At 61.1% G+C, this 18,655-nt stretch overlaps 1 protein-coding gene across 3 annotated transcripts in view; it reads left to right on the top strand.

Annotated features, from left to right (window-relative positions):
- RNF157 (ring finger protein 157) overlaps positions 1–18,655 on the top strand; it is a 62,508-nt gene that overhangs the window by 39,608 nt on the left and 4,245 nt on the right. For 2 of the 3 annotated variants that reach the window (XM_045836430.1, XM_045836432.1), the window contains exons 3-18: positions 153–241; positions 862–1,008; positions 1,491–1,608; positions 2,261–2,327; positions 2,622–2,665; positions 3,040–3,087; positions 4,803–4,874; positions 5,369–5,528; positions 5,649–5,761; positions 7,585–7,823; positions 8,684–8,792; positions 10,632–10,743; positions 11,159–11,358; positions 11,603–11,659; positions 12,949–12,997; positions 14,848–14,958. In XM_045836430.1, coding sequence (XP_045692386.1) covers positions 153–241; positions 862–1,008; positions 1,491–1,608; positions 2,261–2,327; positions 2,622–2,665; positions 3,040–3,087; positions 4,803–4,874; positions 5,369–5,528; positions 5,649–5,761; positions 7,585–7,823; positions 8,684–8,792; positions 10,632–10,743; positions 11,159–11,358; positions 11,603–11,659; positions 12,949–12,997; positions 14,848–14,958 — 1,735 coding nt within the window. Of the gene's footprint in view, positions 1–152; positions 242–861; positions 1,009–1,490; positions 1,609–2,260; positions 2,328–2,621; positions 2,666–3,039; positions 3,088–4,802; positions 4,875–5,368; positions 5,529–5,648; positions 5,762–7,584; positions 7,824–8,683; positions 8,793–10,631; positions 10,744–11,158; positions 11,359–11,602; positions 11,660–12,948; positions 12,998–14,847; positions 14,959–18,431; positions 18,473–18,655 lie in introns of all 3 variants that reach the window. The other variant, XM_045836431.1, reaches the window with a different exon arrangement.

Raw genomic sequence — 18,655 nt, 5'->3', positions numbered from 1 at the left:
CAGACGTCACTGTCCTCCCGTCGTCGGGAGACTGGCGCCTGCCCACCCCGCCTCGCAAGGCTGTTCTTTGTCACCCGAGAAGCCCTGTACGGGCGAGGGACAGTCACCGGTCTCTGTAAACACACAGCCTTCTCCCGCTTTGTCTCCGGCAGTTTCCGTACGCTGCGCCCCCGCCCCAAGAGCCCGTGAAGACTCTGAGAAGCCTGATCAACATTCGGAAGGACACGCTGAGGCTGGTCAAGTAAGTCCCCGGCGCTCGGGCCAGGCGCCAGGGGCGGGTGCCCTCCTGTGGGCAGGGGCAGCCACGCCCCTTAGAGAGGATCCCCCCAGAACGGCGGTGCCCGGTGCCGAGCCTGACCGCGTCCACTGAGATCGGGGCTCTCTGCGTCTGGGCCAGTCAGACTGCACAGCACAGCCTGTGCTTGTGGGGAACGTTCCTTTCCTGGAAGAGTCACTGTCGGCTCTACTTCATGCATTTAAAAAACAAACAAATAAAGAATTATTGAGGGGAAAAGTGAATCTTGCAGCTACCTCAGCAAGCCTGTGGAAAGACGGGCTATTGGCAGTGGGAGTCTGAAATGGTGTGACCAGTAATGGCGATCACAATGAAAACTAAAAACAAAGCCCGGCAGGTGCGCACGGACGTCAGCCGCAGCGCCGTGGAATGTCAGAAAGCACCCAGCACCCAGGGCAGGCAGCGCCGTGGAGTCCTCCGCGGGCGTCCCCGGGGGGAGGTGCAGGCCAGAGGTCGGGGTCACGGAGAGAAGCCCACAATATAAGTTAAAAAAAAAAAACAACCAAAAGATACATTTTAAAACAGTGACTTGCTGGGCGCCCAACGCCGTCTCCCCGGTTCCCTAGGTGCGCCGAGGAAGTGAAGACGCCTGGGGAAGAGGCCGGCAAGGCCAAAGTCCACTACAACGTGGAGTTCACCTTTGACACCGACGCCCGCGTGGCCATCACCATCTACTACCAGGCCACCGAGGAGTTCCAGAACGGCATCGCCAGGTACGGGCGACAGGCCGGCCAGCCCCTTCCTCCCAGCCAGGTCGGGGCCTGCGCCCTGCGTGCTCGGCTGGGGAGGACAACGTTCCTTTTCTGCAGCCCGGTGAGACCTGGCTCTCGAATTTGAATCCCCCCCCACCGAGCCCCACCCACTTTGCGCCTTTTCCCTCTCAACTGAGCCACGTGGGTGCGGCGGCGGATGGCCGCTCAGCCCTTCGGGTCGTTAAGAAGCCTCGAAAGCCCCGCTAAGCCGCCCTTGCGTGGCCGAGCGGGCTGCGTGGATAGGTTGCGTGGCACTACCAAGCAGAAGCGAAGGAAACCGAAACCAAGGAGGTCTGGTCTAGCCGCCTCCATGCCCCGGGCCCGCGGACCACTGAGAACCCGCACCAGCAGGGGGGAAGGGGCGGGTCCTTTCGGGGCCGCGCAAAGGGGCGGGTTCATCGGGGCCGCGCGTGCCGACTTGGCTTTGCCTCCTGCTCTGGCAGCTACATCCCCAAAGACAACAGCCTGCAGTCGGAGACTGTGCACTTCAAGCGGGGCGTGTGCCAGCAGTTCTGCCTGCCCTCGCACACGGTGGACCTGTCCGAGTGGGCGGAGGACGAGGTGAGCTGCCGCCGCCGCAGGGGGCGGGCTGCTGGGAGAAGGGGGACCCCTGGGCGGGCCCGGGAGCTGGTTAGGACCACGGCCCGCAGCGCACGGACCGCCCGGGTGCTCGAAGGTCATGCTCACCTTCAGCCTTGTAACATCTTCACACTCGTAAAAGGATACATACACCTAACCTCGTCATTTTTCTATCCAAACTCGCCCCCAAGCCCCTTAGGGAGTGTCAGGAGACCCACGCTCAGAGCACCTGGGGGTTCCGGGGCTGCCGTCTGTGATATTTTATTTTTATTTTTATTTTTAAAGATTTTATTTATTTATTTTTAGAGAGGGGAGGGAGAGAGAGAGAAACATCAATGTGCGGTTGCTGGGGGTCATGGCCTGCAACCCAGGCATGTGCCCTGACTGGGAATTGAACCTGCAACACTTTGGTTCGCAGCCCACGCTCAATCCACTGAGCTACGCCAGCCAGGGCTCGTCTGTGACATTTTAAAAAGAAGCTGGGGCCGTCCGTCCGAGGGGCTCGGGCAGCTCCGTGGTGGCCGGAGGAGGAGCAGAGATGAGGGTCTCGCAGTGCCCCGCTCTCCGGTGGGCTCCTGGGCCACTTGAACGCAGAAGTCCTTCTCCGCTCTTACGTTCCGCTCTCTCTCTCCAGCTCGGCTTCGATCTGGACCGGGAGGTCTACCCCTTGGTGGTGCACGCAGTAGTGGACGAAGGAGACGGTACGGGGGCCCTCTGTCTTCCCCTGCCGACACCCTGCCCTCCCGTGGCGCAAGGCCCGGGGCAGCGTGGTCTCCTCCGTGGGGGCCGCTTGGGCAGTGTCCACACAGCCCTGCCCCGCACTCGAGTCCCCAGGGCCCTCGGGTGACAGGACCACCGCCGGGTCCCACACCGTGCCCCTGTCACGCGCGAGAGCTCCGGACGTGTGCCGGGTGGCGGGGAGCCGGGGAGGTCGGCGGGCATCCAAGTGTATCGTTCGGTTTCCTCCCTCACCCACGCGCCCTTCTTTCTTCCAGAGTACTTTGGCCACTGTCACGTGCTGCTGGGCACCTTTGAAAAGGTACGCGAGTGGCTCCGCGGGCCTCACGTGGGCACGTCCGACCCCTCCGTGGGAGGACGGGAGTCGCCCTTGTCGCCGGCCGCCAGAGCTCAGCAGATGGGGGCCCAGGAGGCTGGGGTTGGGGGTGTCGAAGGAACAGGCTGGGGGCTACGCCGGGGTTGAGCCCCGGCTCTGCCACCCAGTTGCGCGTGACCTTCAACCCGGTGGGCCTCGTTTCCCCCTCCTCAAAGGGAAGGGTTTGACCAGCCCCGGGGTGGGGGTCTGTAATTCCGCGCGGCGGGTGTCCCAGAACATGCCCAGCCGGGAGAAGTGACAGTGAACAGCCGGGCGCTCTGGCCTCCCCCCTTGTCACAACTGTCCCGTTCTCATTCCAGCACACGGACGGGACCTTCTGTGTCAAGCCCCTCAAACAGAAACAAGTAGTGAGTATTGGAAGGCCGGGACTGTTGGCAGTTCCTTCCTCCTCCCTCTCTCCCTCCCTCCCTCCTTCCCTTCCTCCCTCCCTCCCTCCCTCCCTCCCTCCCTCCCTCCCTCCCTCCCTCCCTCCCTCCCTCCCTCCCTCTCTCCCTCCCTCCCTCCCTTCCCTCTCCCTTCCTTCTCTCTCTCATTTACTCTTCACTAAGCACACTTCTTTCCCTCCCAACCACCCCCCCGCCTTTGTAAATCAAAGAGTGACAAAAGGGTATGCTTTTATATGTCAGGAACTGCTTGGGCGGCCTGGAAGGAATGCTGAATTTTCGGTGCCTTTCTTGTCCCAGGACGGTTGGTGTGGAGTCAGCCATTATCTGGGCGAAGGCCTCTCGAAGTGAAAGGACCCGATTTGTCTCCTGGCATTAGGTTTGGGGAGAAGCCCCATTTATCTGAAATGCCAGGCCTGACACATTTTAAGCTAAAGGATAAAATGCCCGTGTCCGATTCGGGGCCAATTGGAGCCCTTGGCTTAATTTATCTGACCAGCGCGTTTCCAAAAGTCAGAGTGTGCTGGCCGCCCGCCCCTCCAGAACGATGAGCAAGCCGTGCGGGCGTCTGCCAGGGGCCCTGCCCAGCTGGGGCCTCACTGCCCGCCTGCCGCTGCTGCGAAAGGAGGAGAGTCATGGAGGCTGAGGCGGGGGCGGTGGGTGCCCGTGACATTGGCAGGCCACCTCCCGTGGGCGATGGGGCATGTGAAATCCTGCATTATTCCATTTTGGTGCTTAAGTGCTGTCCCCTCTTAGCAAGGTCACTAGTAGTCTATCACACCTTCCTGTACATCGGTTGCCCATGTCCTTTGTCATGTAGCCACTGAGTTAAAAGGGGTGTTAAGAGAGGCAGAGGAGGAAACAGAGCCTGAGCCCAGGGTGCCGCCTGGGGAGGCCAGCACCCGCGGGAGGCCCAGCTCCCCAGGGGGCCAGGAGAGGGTGGGCGACGGCTGGGCTCGCCCGAGGAAAGTGATTCCTCTGTCTCCGTTGCTAGATGGCATTCGCAGACTTCGTCATCCTGGAGAGTGGGTTACAAAAGCGGTGACAGGCTGGGTGGGGGGAGAGGCCAGCAGAGGAGGGGAGTGGAGAGCCCCCCCAGTAAGGAAACGAGGGGAGGGCCAGCTTCGTGCCCACGCGGCCCCCATCCACGGCAGCGACACTGGGGGTCCACGTCGGAGCTTCAGGAAACAAGGCCGAGAGGCGGGCTTTGGCCACGTGGTGGAAACTCCGTGGCAGTGAAGGGCGCCCCCCCTCTTTTCCTTGCCCATTTCTTCTCCTCTTTCTTTCCCTTCTGTTCCTTCATTTTTATGATGCCCAAACCCAATTTTGGTGTCATCGCTGATGTCATCTTTTGAGGCAGATCCTTCCATCTTTTTCTAGCCTGCGCCTTTCCGAACTGTCGGCAGTAGCGAGGGCGGGACAGGTGTGGCTGTGCCCGTGAGCCTCTGTGCTTCCCGCTGGGGACTTAAGCCCCCGATTTCCTTTCTCCTCTCAAAGAGGAAACCCAAGTGAATGAGAGCACCCTTCGCTTGTCTTTTCGTGGTGATGCTGGGGTCCTCCGGTCCAAGGGCGGTGGGGGGGGGGTGGGGGGTGGGGGGGTGGGGGGGTGGGGGGGTGGGGGTGGGTTCCCACCCTTATCTCTCGGCGGCCCTGCAACTTCCCTCTCTGTGCGCTCTCAGGTAGACGGGGTCAGCTACCTCCTCCAGGAGATCTATGGGATTGAAAACAAGTACAACACGCAAGAGTCCAAGGCAAGTTCTGCCCGAAATTCTCCATAATGTGTCCTTCCCAAGGGGCAGAGTGAGAAAAACCTCCGAGGAGGCGGGGGTCCGGGGATGTCGGGAGCCAGGCCCCGGACTCGGCTGGGCCCTGGCAGGGTAGCTCCCCGCTCCGCATTCCGGACGGCCACACTTGGGTCGCTTGGGAAATGCAAACCCCGTGCCCGCGTTTGCTGGCCGGGCTCTCTGGATACTGAGCAGCAAACCCCTCTTCTCCCTGGGTGGTCTCCTGGGCCCCGCGGCTCCGATGGCCGGAGGGAGCCAGACCTGAGACTCATAGGAGGAGCCCGAGAGGGCAGTTCCCGGAACCAGTGAGCTCGAGTCTGTGAACGCACGCACTCGGTGCACCAGGAGCCCGGGGTGCGTGAACGTGCAGGGCCCGCCCCAGCCCTTCCGGCAGACCGACCGCCTCGCGCACAGAGTCCGTGTCTCCCTCACCAGCCCCGCCCCCCCCCCCCCCCGGCCAGGTGGCGGAGGACGAGGTGAGCGACAACAGCGCGGAGTGTGTGGTGTGCCTCTCGGACGTCCGGGACACCCTGATCCTGCCCTGCCGCCACCTCTGCCTGTGCAACACCTGCGCAGACACGCTGCGTTACCAGGCCAACAACTGCCCCATCTGCCGACTGCGTAAGCCCCCCCCCCCGCCCGAGGGTGGGCGCAGCGGGGGCTCTGGGGGGAGGGGGTCACAGCGTCTGTCCGACTCCCGCCCCCAGCTGTCCTCCTGACGGTCCTTCTCCTGCCGCACAGCCTTCCGGGCTCTGCTTCAGATCCGAGCCATGAGGAAAAAACTGGGCCCCTTGTCCCCAACCAGCTTCAACCCCATCATCTCCTCGCAGACGTCCGACTCGGAAGAGCACTCGGTGAGTCTGGCTCAGGAGCACGGCCCCTGCCGGGCCAGCACTGTGTCCCCTCACGGGGGGGGTACCCGACGTGGCAGCAAGTAATCAGACCTGGCAGCGGGGGGAGTTAGTAAGCTGGCTGCCACCAGGTTTCGTTGGAACTGAGCTGTATCGCCAGGGAGAGAGTGCGCTGCTCGTCGCACCCCTGCCCTGCTTGGGAACCTGGCGTCCGGCCGGCACTGAGCATGCCCGGAGCCCTCCGGCCTTCCCCCAATGGGGCCGCTCTGGAACGTGCCCATGCAGACACGGTAGGGGGCGCTGTTTCAGATTGGAATGCTGTTTACTGTCCATATCGGAATCCTCGAAGTTGGGGGGTGGGGGGGCGCTTTTCTTTATCCCAGTTCACGGCTTCAGGGGCTGGGAGCTGAGCAGATGAAACCCTTCTCCTGGCCTCGGAGCGAAGGCAGGATGGCGGAGTGAAGGCTCGGAGGCACCTTGTGGGTACAGCCCGGCAGATGCCAGCCTGCCTTCCATTCACACACCAGTGGGAGGGTTTGCCAGCCAGGAAGTGGTGTCAGCGTCATCCGTTAGCTGTTTGGGGAGGAAAAGTCCTCCGTTTAGCGCTTTGCTGCTCACCAGGTAACGAATTCCACGTGGAGCAACGAGTGAACTATGTTACAGGCAAAGCAAACAAGCAAAACATTTAAAAGCCTGGGATAAATTACCAGTGACTCTCCGGTGGACTTTGGGCCGGAAAGGCTCTCTAAGCCTAAAAGGAAAAAAAGACCGTACAGATTTTACTGCATAAAAATTGTGAAGCTTCCGAGGTGTGAAAGATGACAAAGTCAAATGGCAACCAACCAACCCTTTAAAGAAAAAAAAATGTGTTCACGGCGTTTCCATCAGAGCAGAGGCGCAGAGCTTCGCTGTAGGTGGTTGAGTAGATTCGTGGGAATGTGAACAGCAGATAAAGGCTCAACGAATAACCAAAAAAATTCTCAGAAGAGGAAACATAGTGGGTTAACAGTCGCTTTTTTTTTTCAAGTCAACCCCATTAAAAATCTGCACTATGCAAATTAAGATGAGATGCCATTTTTTACCTTTCAAATTGGAAAACCTTTTTCAGGTTTTCCGTTCTGCTCTTGGGAGTGTAACTAGAAAGATCGTTGAAAAAAAACACCAAAACAACTATATGTACCAAGAGCCTTATACACATTTATACTTGGTATTCTAAGGTCCACGAATTTAATATCAAGAAAATAATCTAAAAAAAAAAGATTTACACACAAGAACTCTCCTCAGAATGTTCACAGTCAGAAGTATCAGGCACAGCTGAATCCCAGCGCCGGCGGGACCGTCAGGGACTCTCACTGTCTTTGCAAAGGGGACACGTGTGAAGGAAAATGCTTCTGTTTGGGGAGACAGGCAGGTCACAAAACTGTCACTGACAGATGGTCTGTCCCTGTGTGAACAGGGGAGAGGAAAACCTGGGGAAGTACGGGGGATGCGAATAAGGTTATTCTTTTGGGTGATTTGATTATTGATGGGTTTCCCCCTCCTTTCTACTTTTATGTAGTTTCCAGATTTCTTGTAACAAACGTTTCTTGTATATTTCTATTATGATAAAAAAACAAACGTTTAGAAGTTGCTCTATAAGCAGAAGCTGGGAATATGGGGTCCTTTGGCATGTTAGCTTGCTCTGGCCTCTAGTACCGAAGCTTTTTTCACAGACCCCCAGACCCGATGTAAAAAAAAAAAGACGTTTTTCCAGTGCAGAGTAAGAAATGCATCATTCCGTTAAACGAAGAGCCTTTCATTCATTCTTCAACCCGTCTGCTCCCCAGTCCTCGGAGAACATTCCGCCCGGTTACGAAGTGGTATCTCTCCTGGAGGCCCTCAACGGGCCCCTCACGCCCTCCCCAGCGATCCCCCCGCTCCACGTGCTTGGAGACGGCCACCTGTCGGGGATGCTGCCTGCCTACGGCAGCGAAGGCCACCTGCCCCCCGTCAGGACTCTCTCCCCGCTGGACCGCCTGTCCGACTGCAGCAGCCAAGGACTGAAGCTCAAACGGAGTCTCTCCAAGTGAGTGGCCGGCGCCCGGCCGTGTCGGCCCGGGGTCCTTGGTGGGGGGGGGGGCGTCCCGCCACCCCTCATCTCCTTGGCGCTGGCCTCCCCGTCCTGGGGGCCCAGGGCAGGTGGACCCTCTGGGCTGTTCCCAGAGCTTCCCGTTTCACTGAGGACCTGGGGCCAACACCTGCGGGTAGCTGGTCCCGCCCCTCGGGAGAGGAAAACAAGAAGCACTCGGGCCCTTGGGGGGATCCAGATGGACAAGCGTGTCATGCATTCTCTCCGTGGGGGCGGGGACAGGGAGCACCCTTCAGCCTGAAGACTAGAGCAACCTTGAGTCACAACCGGTCTCTTTAGAGCACTTAAGTCCAGCTAGGCACAAGTCGTGATAAAGGAAGGCATTTTTTTAATCTTTTATTTATTTATTTATTAAAGATTTTATTTATTTATTTTTAGAGAGGGAAGGGAGGGAGAGAGAGAGAGAGAGAGAAACATCAATGTGCGGTTGCTGGGGGTTCTGGCCTGCAACCCAGGAATGTACCCTGGCTGGGAATCGAACCTGCGATGCTTCGGTTCCCAGCCCGAGCGCAATCCACTGAGCTACGCCAGCCAGGGCCCAAGGAAGGCATTTTATAGACAAAAATATTAAGACACTAAAACTGTCAGTGGCATTTTCAAGTTCAGACACAAGTTACGGAGGGAGCTGCAGAGAAAATGCAGGTGTTCTGTGCACCTTCCCCCCCCGCTCCCTGCACCGGACCCAGAGGTCCTGGTCCCTGCCCAGGGCCCCCGCGCCGCCCTGCTCCCTTGCCGCCCTCCTTTTCTGGCGTTCTTGGGGGCTGCGGGCTCACTGCCAGCCCCTCGGGCTTTTGCAGGTCCGTCTCCCAGAATTCCTCCGTGCTGCGGGAGGAGGAGGATGAGCGTTCCTGCAGTGAATCGGAGACGCACCTGTCTCAGAGGCCGTCGGCTCAGCAGCTCGAAGAGGTAACCGCACGGCCCTCCCTGGCTTGGGTGTCGGGCTCCAGTACTTGCTTCTCCTGCAAGTCGCTCGTTCCCCAGCGTCCCTGAACGCTCTCTGCGCCGGCAGCAAAGGCTTTGTTCTGCTCGCTCACTCACGGTGGGGCCTGTGTCCTCCACCTGTGACCGTTCCACGGGCTGAGGACAGTGGCAGTGGGGAGGTTGCCAAAGCCCCGCCTGCGGTGCTTACATTCTTTTCTGATTTTTAAAAGATTTTTTATTTATTTTTAGAGAGAGGGGAAAGGAGGGAGAAAGAGAAACATCAGTGTGTGGTTGCCTCTCAGGCACCCCCTACTGGGGACCTGGCCTGTAACCCAGGCATGTGCCCTGACTGGGATTCGAACTGGAGACTTTCAGTTCACAGGCCGGCGCTCAGTCCACTGAGCCACACCAGCCAGGGCACGGTGCTTCTGTTCTTGGTCACGGGGCAGGGGCAGGGTGCAGGGAGACAAAAGGCAGTAAATAAAAACTCACGTGCAGGGCACTGTGGGTCACTGGACGGATAGGGGAGAAAGCGGGTGTCGGGCCGAGAGGTGGGGTGGCTGTCTTTAAGAAGCGGCCCGTGAGTGAGACTGGAGGCGGCGTGACAGCGAGCTCTGCAGACGCCGGGGGCGCAGGCCCGGCAGGCAGAAGGGCCTCGGGAGGCCATGCGGCGGGGGGTGGGGGGCAGGTGCTTCCCTCAAAGACTTCAGTTAACAGGGGGTCATTACAGCCACTCCCGGCAAGGCAGGGAGCTGGGGGCCGTGGAGCACGCACAGGTGACAGGGAGGGTCCCGTCCTGAGGGACTCGACGTCCAGCAGGGGCAGGACCAGTGCACAGAGGACAGCACCGTGCCTGGCACACAAAGCGGTGGCTCAGTTAGGTGTTTGTCGAATGCGTGAATTGAACTCTATAGTGCGCCCCAGCCAGGGACCAGACAGTGCGGCGGCAGGGGGGCAGCAGAGGTCAAATGCAGGAAACCAGGAGAAGGTGCGAGGGAGAGCCCACTCGGAGCCGAGTCTCAGAAGTTTGAGAAATGAGGACCGAGGTGAGGCGAGCCGGACCTTGGGGGTGGGAGGGGGCGTGCGGGCTCTGAGCAGGTCCGTGGTTCCGGGAGAGCTCCGTGTCCTGAAGGCCCTGCTGTGGGCAGTGTGGGGGTGGAGGGGGTGGAGGGGGTGGAGGTGGGGGGAAGGTGAGGCCGGCTGAGCCAGGAGATGCTGCAGGAGCCCAGGCGGAGGCGAGGCCGGGTGTAAGGTCAAAAAGGAATGGGCCGTGGAGACAGAACACGGAAGGCTGGGCGCCTGCCCAGCTGGGGCGAGGTCGCCTGCCGGGGTGACTGATGTGGGGGGCGGCATTGCCAGGGGCGGGCTGGGGGAAGGGCGGTGCTGTGTCTGCCCCACTGGGCTGGAACTAACCCGGCTTCCACGTGGAGGCGCCCAGCCGGCCTGGCGGCCTCTGCCGCTTTTGTATTCTTCTCCTTCAGAAGAAAAGCTGTTTTTAATCCCAGGGAGACCTGGGGTGTGCCCATGTCACAGCTGCTGGGTGACCTATGTCACCTGAGCTGCTGCCTTTGTGTGGCCCCAGCAGACGCTGTGCCTTGGCTGGCCGTGCCGACTGCAGGCGGCACCTCCCCTGGGAGACAGCCGTGCCAGGGCCGGAGAGCAGCAGGGACAGAAGAGAAACTGCCCGCCTCTGGGTGTCATTGATGTGGTGCCAGTGGGGACCCGAGTCCCTCCCAGGGCCCCCTCTCCTCTCCCCTCTCCCCATGCCCCCTGCCCTTTCCCTGTCCTCCACTGTGTCTGACCCGCCTTCCCCCCCCCCCCCAGGAGTGTGGCGTCACTCCGGACAGCGAGAACCTGACCCTGTCGTCGTCAGGAGGCATTGACCAGTCGTCTTGCACGGGGACACCTCTGTCTTCCACCATTTCCTCCCCGGAAGGTACACGTGGGAGCAGGGAGGGACCTCACGTTCTCCCCTCAGCCCGGTTCCCCGAGACAGACCTGGGGGCCGCTTGTTAACACCTAAGCCAGCTGCATGAGGTGTAGGCCCCCCATAGAGAGAGAGGGGCTCCCTCCCCTGGGATGGGGGTGGCCGTGTCACTGAGCTGGGGCGGGGGCGGGCAGCTGTCTCACTCCCAGTCCCGCCGACCCCGGTCCCCGAGGTGGAGTTCTGAGCTCTCAGTGAGAAGGAGCAGAACCGTGGGAAACCTTACACCTGAAACCCTTTTAGGTGAGGGCGAGGCCGGGCCACCGTGGCCCTCGCTGCGCGGTGCAGGGAGCGCTCGCGCTCCTCACTCGGCTCTCAGACCCCGTGCCTGACCTCCGTCTCCTCCCTCCACCTCCTGTCTCCAAAGACCCCGCCAGCAGCAGTCTGGCCCAATCGGTCATGTCCATGGTGTCCTCCCAGAGCCGGCACTCCCAGATCAGCACCGACACCGTCTCCTCCATGTCGGGTTCCTACATCGCCCCCGGCACCGGCACCGGCACCGAGGACGAGGGAGAGGCTTTCCCCTCCCCGCTGGCCGACAGCAGGGCCGCCTCAGAGGAAGGAGAGGTGAGGGGGGTGCAGGGCCGCCCACCCTGTGCGAGGAGTCCCAGGCAGCTCACTGCGGCATCTGCCGGGGACCCCTGCGGACTCCATGCTTGGGAGGGGAGCCATGGCAACGAGGGGGTATATGACCCCAGGCCCCCCCTCAGACCCGCCTCTGTTGCACCTCTGGCTGGAGGCGGGGGGGCTGGGTTTGCTGCCAGGCCAGCAGGGTGTCTGTCTGTGCCATCACCCTGTCACTCCTTTGCAGGTGGCGGCATCTGCAGACAGCAACTTTGTGGGCCTCGCAGAAGAGCAGGATGCAGAGGTAACGCCTCCGGGGGCCGCGGCACTGGCTGGGGAGGCAGATAGGATGGGGCTGTCCCAGGTGGAATTTGGATCCCGGGTGGTACAGGGGACCAGGGCAGCTGCACGCTCCGGCGATGGCGCGTCCGGCCAGCAGGGGGCACTGGTCTCAGTTAATGCCTGGAGGGAGTTGGGAGGGGGGAACTCTTACCCTCCAGACCCTGGGCCTGACACTGGGTCTGTCCTTGGTCACTTAGTGACTGTTTACACAGGATGGCTGTGTCTCGGGCGCTTCCTGGCACCGGGGCCAGCAAAGCGACCTGGTTTCTGCTTGCCCCCCACCCTCTGTACCAATGGGGGCGGGGAGACTGGTCACAATTCAGCCAAGGAGTGCCTTGACCCAGGTGTGTGGAGGGTCGTGGAATGCCCAGCCCTCAGGGAAAGCTCTAGAATTTTTTCTTTTTTCCTCTAGAATTTTGTCTTGAGCCCCATGTTCTCACAGGAGTGTCTGGGTAGGGCTCGCAGCCCTCGGGGATTCCAGAAAGTGTTCAGATCCCCCTCTCTGCTTTTTCACTGGCCTTTTATCGCCATCTGAGAAAGCAGGACATGTGAAACCACGACCCAGGCCATTGCTGACACGCCTGGCGGGCCCGCTAACCGCGCCTCGGACCTGGTCTCCCCCAGCCTGCCGGGCCTCCCGGGCCGGGCCTGCCTCTGCCTGACAGCCCTGGAGTGAAACCTCTTCAGGAGGGTTCCTTCAGCCTTCAGCCCATGAATATACAGTTGGGCCTTTCCATTTTTAAATTTTTTAAAAAGATTTATTTATTTATTTTTAGAGAGGGAAGGGAGGGAAAAAGAGAGAGAAACATCAATGTGCGGTTGCTGGGGGCCGTGGCCTGCAACCCAGGCATGTTCCCTGACTGGGAATCGAACCTGCGACGCTTTGGTTCGCAGCCCGCGCTCAATCCACTGCGCTACGCCAGCCAGGGCCATTTTTAAATTTTTATAACAATTTATTTGAGCCGAATAGAGGGTACATGTGGAAGCAACGTCCCAACAGCCTGAGAACAGTGCTCCTGCAGCCGAGCCCCGACCAGCACAGGGCACGCCGCGTGGCCCCAGGGCCCGCGGTGTCCTCAGCCTGCCCCCCGCCCCCCGCCCCCCGGAGCGTGCGCGCAGAGGGCCCACGGCAGTGCCCGTGGACGTCCTCCGACGGTGCGGCTGGTCGGCGCCCCAGCCTCCGCATGGTCCAAGGGCGACCGCCCTCCCTCGCCGGCTCGGGAGACTCACCGCGCCTTCCTTCCATTGCAGGGGAACGACGTGATGGAGGAAGACGATGGATCCCCCACCCAAGAAGATGGTAAAAGACCTGGTCTCTTTTGCTCCCTCTCGTTCTGTTCTTTCCCGGGTGTTCTTTCAAGGGTCCTGCAGGGGGCGCACTGGCGCACGTGGGCGGCACCCCTCCCCTCTCGTTCTGTTCTTTCCCGGGTGTTCTTCCAAGGGTCCTGCAGGGGGCGCACTGGCGCGCGTGGGCGGCACCCCTCCTCGGTGTGCCACTGGGGAAGGGTCGTCTTCCTGTTGGAGCAGCAATGCCCGCAGGGTGCCGGAGGGCGCCAGCGGCCTCCCGGCTCCTCCTGGGCTCCGCGCCAAGGCTGCCCGGAGGAGGGTGCCGCGGGCGACCCCGCACTTCTCCGTTTACACCGGACGGGCCCCGAAGCTTCTCGGGCAGCTCCCGAGGCCTCCCTGCCCGCCGCGGCTGTGCAGCCCCCACGTTGAGTGGCAGGGGAAGGACGGCCAGGCTGCCGGTGCGGTTTTGCTGTAGCCGAGAAAGCGGCTGGCGTCCCATTAACGGGGCCTCAGGAGCCCGCGGCGCAGGGAAGGCAGGGCAGGGGCAGGGGCAGGGGCAGGGGCCAGTGTCCAGTGTTCCGGAGCTGCTTCGGTGGTGTCCTTGCGCTCACGCAGGACTCAGCGCCTCCGTCGGAAGAACGTTGTTTCTAGTACAGCTGGCAGGGGAGGGGTGATCCCCGGAGCAAGGCCAGTAGGAAGGAGGGGTGGGCCGGGAACGTCCCACCGGGGGATGTCCCACCTGGGGATGGACTTCGACGGGTTCCAGGAACCAGAGCGTCTCCCTCCGCTGCTCTGAGGCGCCTCCCGCAGGAAGGCGCCTCCAAAGCAGACCTGGACCCGGACGCCGGCCGGGGCGCAGATGTCATCCTAGTTGCTTCTGCTTTAGCGCTGGCCGTTGCTTGGGAGTTCAGGGGCGTGCATGCGGACTTGACCACTCCGGCCTGGCCAAGTCGCCCTGAAGGAGGGCATGGCCGCCCCGGCTGAGCCTCCGCCGCACATTCGCACGCCAGCCCCAGACGGCGCCGGGCGCCTCGTCGACCAGAGTGACGGCCTCGGTGCTCAAGGCCCCCTCTGGGACTGCGCCCCCCCCACCCAGAGTGTTCGCTTCCGACAGGCGCGGGGCCGCCGGTGTTCCCGCCCCACATTCCACAGCCCGCACGGCGGGTTATGGTTCCTCCTCTCCCGTTCACCAAGGAAAAAAAAAAAAAAAGAGGGAGCTTGGAAAAAGTAACTTCTAAAAGTTTCCCCTTCCCCTCTCGTATGTCCGTAGGGTTCAAGTCAGTCCGTGAAAACGTACTCGACATAACACATTTCGTAATCCTCCAAAGCAAATAAATCATAATTTTGTGCACGTGCTGACTCTGACTGGATATGCAAAACTATGGACCTTAAGACCTTCCGTGGTGGTTCTGGTTCTAGCATTTAGCATTTGCAGAGCCTTCTGGTGCTAAGCACACCCCACAGCACCGGCAGACACAGGCAGGGGCAGGACGGCTTCCCCAGCGGGTCCCCCAGCGGGTCCCCGCCTCTGGCAGAGCTCCGCGTGGGTCACGTGCCCTGAGGAGCCTGCAACCCCGTCAGCAGCCCCCCGCCCCACCCCCCAGCGGTCTGGCCTGCTGTGGATCGGCAGCTGGAAGGGCCCCGATGAGGGGAACAGAGCAGGAGAACTCGAGAACACGTACCTGCCTGCACAGTTTGATTCCTATTATTGTCCACTCTTTACCCACTTAGTTATTGTCTTTTTTTTTAAACACATGATTTTATTTTTTTTTTTGTCTCCATCCTTAAGACTTTTATTTTAAGGACAGCAAAGCAGAGAAAAATCCAGCCAGCCCCTGTCTAACTGCATTAACTCCATTACAGGCCAGAGGACATGCGCATTTCTAGGTATGGAGTGTGACAATAACAATGACTTTGACATCGCAAGCGTGAAAGCACTGGACAATAAGCTGTGCTCTGAGGTCTGCTTACCCGGTGAGTGGCAGTCTGCTGAACATGAACTTGGTGGGAGACACTCCCCTGCTCACTCCCCCCTGCTCTCACTCTGGGACGCCCCCCGTCTCCTGCCCTGCAGCTCCTGCAGGAGCCCCTGGCTGTGCTGAGATGCCCGAAGCCCTTTGCGGAAAGGAAGGAAGCAAGGAGGCCTCGGGACAGGCCTCAGCTTTGTTCCCGGGGGAGAGTGTTAGGACAGGAAGAAGGGAGAGCTCTTCCGGTCCTTCCCACCAGGCCTGGCCGGCCCCCTCCATCGCGATCTTGGTGATCCCATGGCGGGTGGCCTGGTCTCGCCCTCAGCAGCAGGAAGTGTGAGGCAGACACAGCTCTCCAGCTTGCAAAGGGCCCGAGAGCCCTTGGAAAGGGCCCCCGAGGCCCCTCCAAGGAATGCGCTTCAGAGCATCAGGGAGGAGGCTGCCCACGGGTGACCAGTTGCATTGTACTCGCTGGCTCTGGAACCCGAAGGAGAGGTCAGGTCAGGGGTGGAGGGTGACCGGGCTCCCTGGAGCCCTAACTTTAAATGTCACCGGGGCTGTCAGTGTGCCCCTTACTCCCTCCCACCACACTACAGCGAATCGCGGCTGACTTCCTACAGAAGAGGCACGCTGCTGACCCCGTGTCCGGCACTGGCTGCCTCCGCCCCTGGCTGCCTCCGCCCCGCGTGCCCGCCCCAGGCCCCGCAAGCCACTGCTCCAAAGCCAAGTCCTGCCCGAGTGGGCGAGGCCCAACTTACCCTCCCGGTTTTACGGCATTGTCCTGTACACGTGCTCCTAGCCTCCGCGGCACCCCCGAAATGCAGACCTGTGTCAGCCTCAGAGCAGCCCCGTCCCATCACGGGTCCAGTGCTTTACTCGTTCAGCGAAGTGGCCGCGGCGTTGGAGCCACACAGCCTCCTGTGGTTGCCATGCTCCATCCGCCCTCGAGAGACACGGGTCCTCGTGCGCCCCGCCCGCACAGGCTGCGGCCAGGGCCGGGCCTCCCGGGCGACGCTTCCTCCAGCCGTTCAGAGGGCTCGTGGGTCATGTCCCGCTTGGCGCTGACCCAGTCAGGTCTGGACTGCTCTTCCTGCCTCCTGCTCCCCACCTCGCTGCTGTCTGTCCGTCCGTTTTCCACGTCTGTGTGCCAAGCGTAAATCTGTCTGTCTGGTGTGTTCATTTTTCAACTCATCCCCGTCACCTGGACTCCGTCTGAAAGTTCATGTTCGCTCCGCGCCCACACTGCCCGCCCCGGCTGCGCTGCGCCCGCGCCCGCGCTTGCTGGGCCTGCGCGCCTCCGAGAGGCTCTCGCTTAGGGTCCCATTCCTAACTGCCAAGGGCCCGTGCTCTGTATGCAAAGACTTTCGGAGAAAAAAAAATGCGCGAGGATACATTAACCCCCGTTCCAGAAAAACGGGGGTGCTTCTGTGCAAGGGTGAAGGGAAGGATTGGTTTCGGCCAAAGGGGGCGGCTCCGCCCTCGCTCCGCCCCTGGCCCCGCCCCGTGCCTGCGGCAGCCGCACCACCGCCTGCTCACTGGGCGTCAGGAGAGAACCCAGGTTCCTGCCCCCCTCCAGGGGCTCCCCACCACCCCCATTTCCTGGCAGAGGGAAACTGTGTTAGCCCACCATGCTGGTGGAAGTTTGAGCTTATTCCTTCCGTTTCCTACTTCCCCCAACTCCCTCCAGCCAGCCCGCTGGTTGGCGTGTACTCCATCTGTGGGGCCGCAGGAAGGGCCTGAGACCTGGAAGGAGCGAGGAACCCCTGGGGCTCCTCCAGCTGATGGTGGGAGGCAGCCAGCCGACCTGAGATGAAGCTGGGCTCACAAGTGAGGCCAGACCTGAACCAGGCGCCTGTGACGACTGTCAGGAGGGGGACTCGGGTGTAAGCGCTCGAAGTGTCCCACTGTCCCCTCACCAGAGGTCTCCAGGGGGGACCTTTCAGCTCTCGAGATAGAATGTTCTCTGCTTCTGCTGTTAGCATATGCTGGTGGGAAACTGCTGGGGAACTCTCTGGAAGCATCCGCTGAGCTAGCGACAGGCGTACCCACTTTGGTAGGTCCTGGGGAAGGAATAGAGGCCTCTTCTCCCTCAGCTGCGAGGTCGAACCTCCATCCGATGCCTTCGGTACCCGCCGGCCAACTGGGCTCCTTTTGACCTGCGGCCTCAGGACAACTTCCCCGGCCCTTGGTCTCTGCTTGACCCAGGCGGCCGGATGGCCAGCGAGAGGCAGAGCCTGGGGACCGTCAGGCCCCCTGTCTGCATCCCCCTCCCCATGCTCACGGGTGGGCTGGGGGGACCCAGGCCGAGGCCCAGCCCGTGAGTGGCAAGGACCATGCAGGTCCTCATCATCACCACTCTTGTCGGAGTGACTCTGGGAGGGCACCTGGGTCTTTCCAGCCCTCTTCCCCTAAGACGTTTCTGGGTGTTCTTGGGCCCCAAAACCAAGGGGGTGGGGGGTGTGTTCTGAGACTGCTCTGAGAGGTTTGCAGGGGGAGGAATCCCAGCGGACAGGTGTAGGCGGAGGGCGGACGGATCGGGATTTCCGGACCATGCTAAGCGCTCGTGGTCTCTGATGGACCGTCACCTGGGACGGGGTCCGGGGACCCGTGGCAATTCCGTGCAGAGCCTCTGGGGAGGGTGCTGGTGGAAGAGAGCAAAGATAACTTGGGTTTAGTAGTGGAAACGCAAATACAGTTTTAAATGACTGCGTGGAGCACCAGGGGACCTATCTAACGAAATCCAAAAAAAAACTTACGGACTCCTGGAACTCCAGGGCAGCGAGCGGCCCCAGGCTGAGATGCTCCAGGGGAAGTCGGTGCTGCAGAGGCGCTAAGGGGACAGCCGATGACTGTCTTTCCCCCCGGAGAGAAACTCTGCAACACCGTTGAGCTATTATTACTGTAGCCCTTAAACTTAGCCCCAGGGAAGGGGCGCGAGGAAGGGCCCTAAATGTGCTCCCAAAATCTACCTCTAGAGGTCTCTTCACTCTCCTGCGTCTGATTCCCCGAAATGGGAGTTGAATGGAAAGCACCTTAGTCTGTCTCCCTGCGAGGGTTGTAAACCTCCGGGCCGCGGTTTCTGGCCGCAGGCAGGACCGGAGGGTAGGGTAGTGCTGGCTCAAGGAGTTCTCCGCAGCCTCCCGGGTCTCGTCTCCGTGGCCAGGCTGGCCCCTGACCTGGTGAGCCCGCGTCAGCATTCTTTGGGGGGGGAAGGACGCCCCAGAGCACAGGTGTCAGGGCCAGGGAGAACAGACATTGGCGTCGGAGCTGGGACTCGAGGCTGCCCCAGGAGGAACGGGGTGTCGGCCTGGCTACCGATCCCGGAACGGCCGTGTCTGCCGCAAGGGCGCATGTGCGAACTCGGTCCGGGCGGGCCGCCGGTGAGCTGGCGGCGGCGGCGGCGGCGTGGTTTTATTTTGTGCATGCGTGTGTGTCTTCTCTCCTGTTTACCATGTGCTTTTGGTCTTTCCCACCGAACAGCCGCAGTTCCGGAGTCCTGCCCCATAGACATTGAGGAATAGGTATGAGACCTACCCGACTGTGCACACGAACACGCCACTCACGTCACTGTGGGGTTCCTGATGGGGGGGGCAGCCTTGCCTGCTCCTCCCCTTGTCCCCTCCCCCCAAGAGTGAGGGAAAACCCACCGCTGACCACACCCCAGGGGCCAGAGCTCCCTCCCCCTACCCCGTCCCTGCTGCGGG

Source organism: Phyllostomus hastatus, unplaced genomic scaffold (assembly GCF_019186645.2).
Source record: "Phyllostomus hastatus isolate PE091 unplaced genomic scaffold, TTU_PhHast_1.1 phas_contig_210, whole genome shotgun sequence".
In the NCBI taxonomy this organism is placed as follows: Eukaryota; Metazoa; Chordata; class Mammalia; order Chiroptera; family Phyllostomidae; genus Phyllostomus; species Phyllostomus hastatus.
Note: the sequence above shows the minus strand (reverse complement) of the source record. Positions and strands in the feature narration are given on the sequence as shown.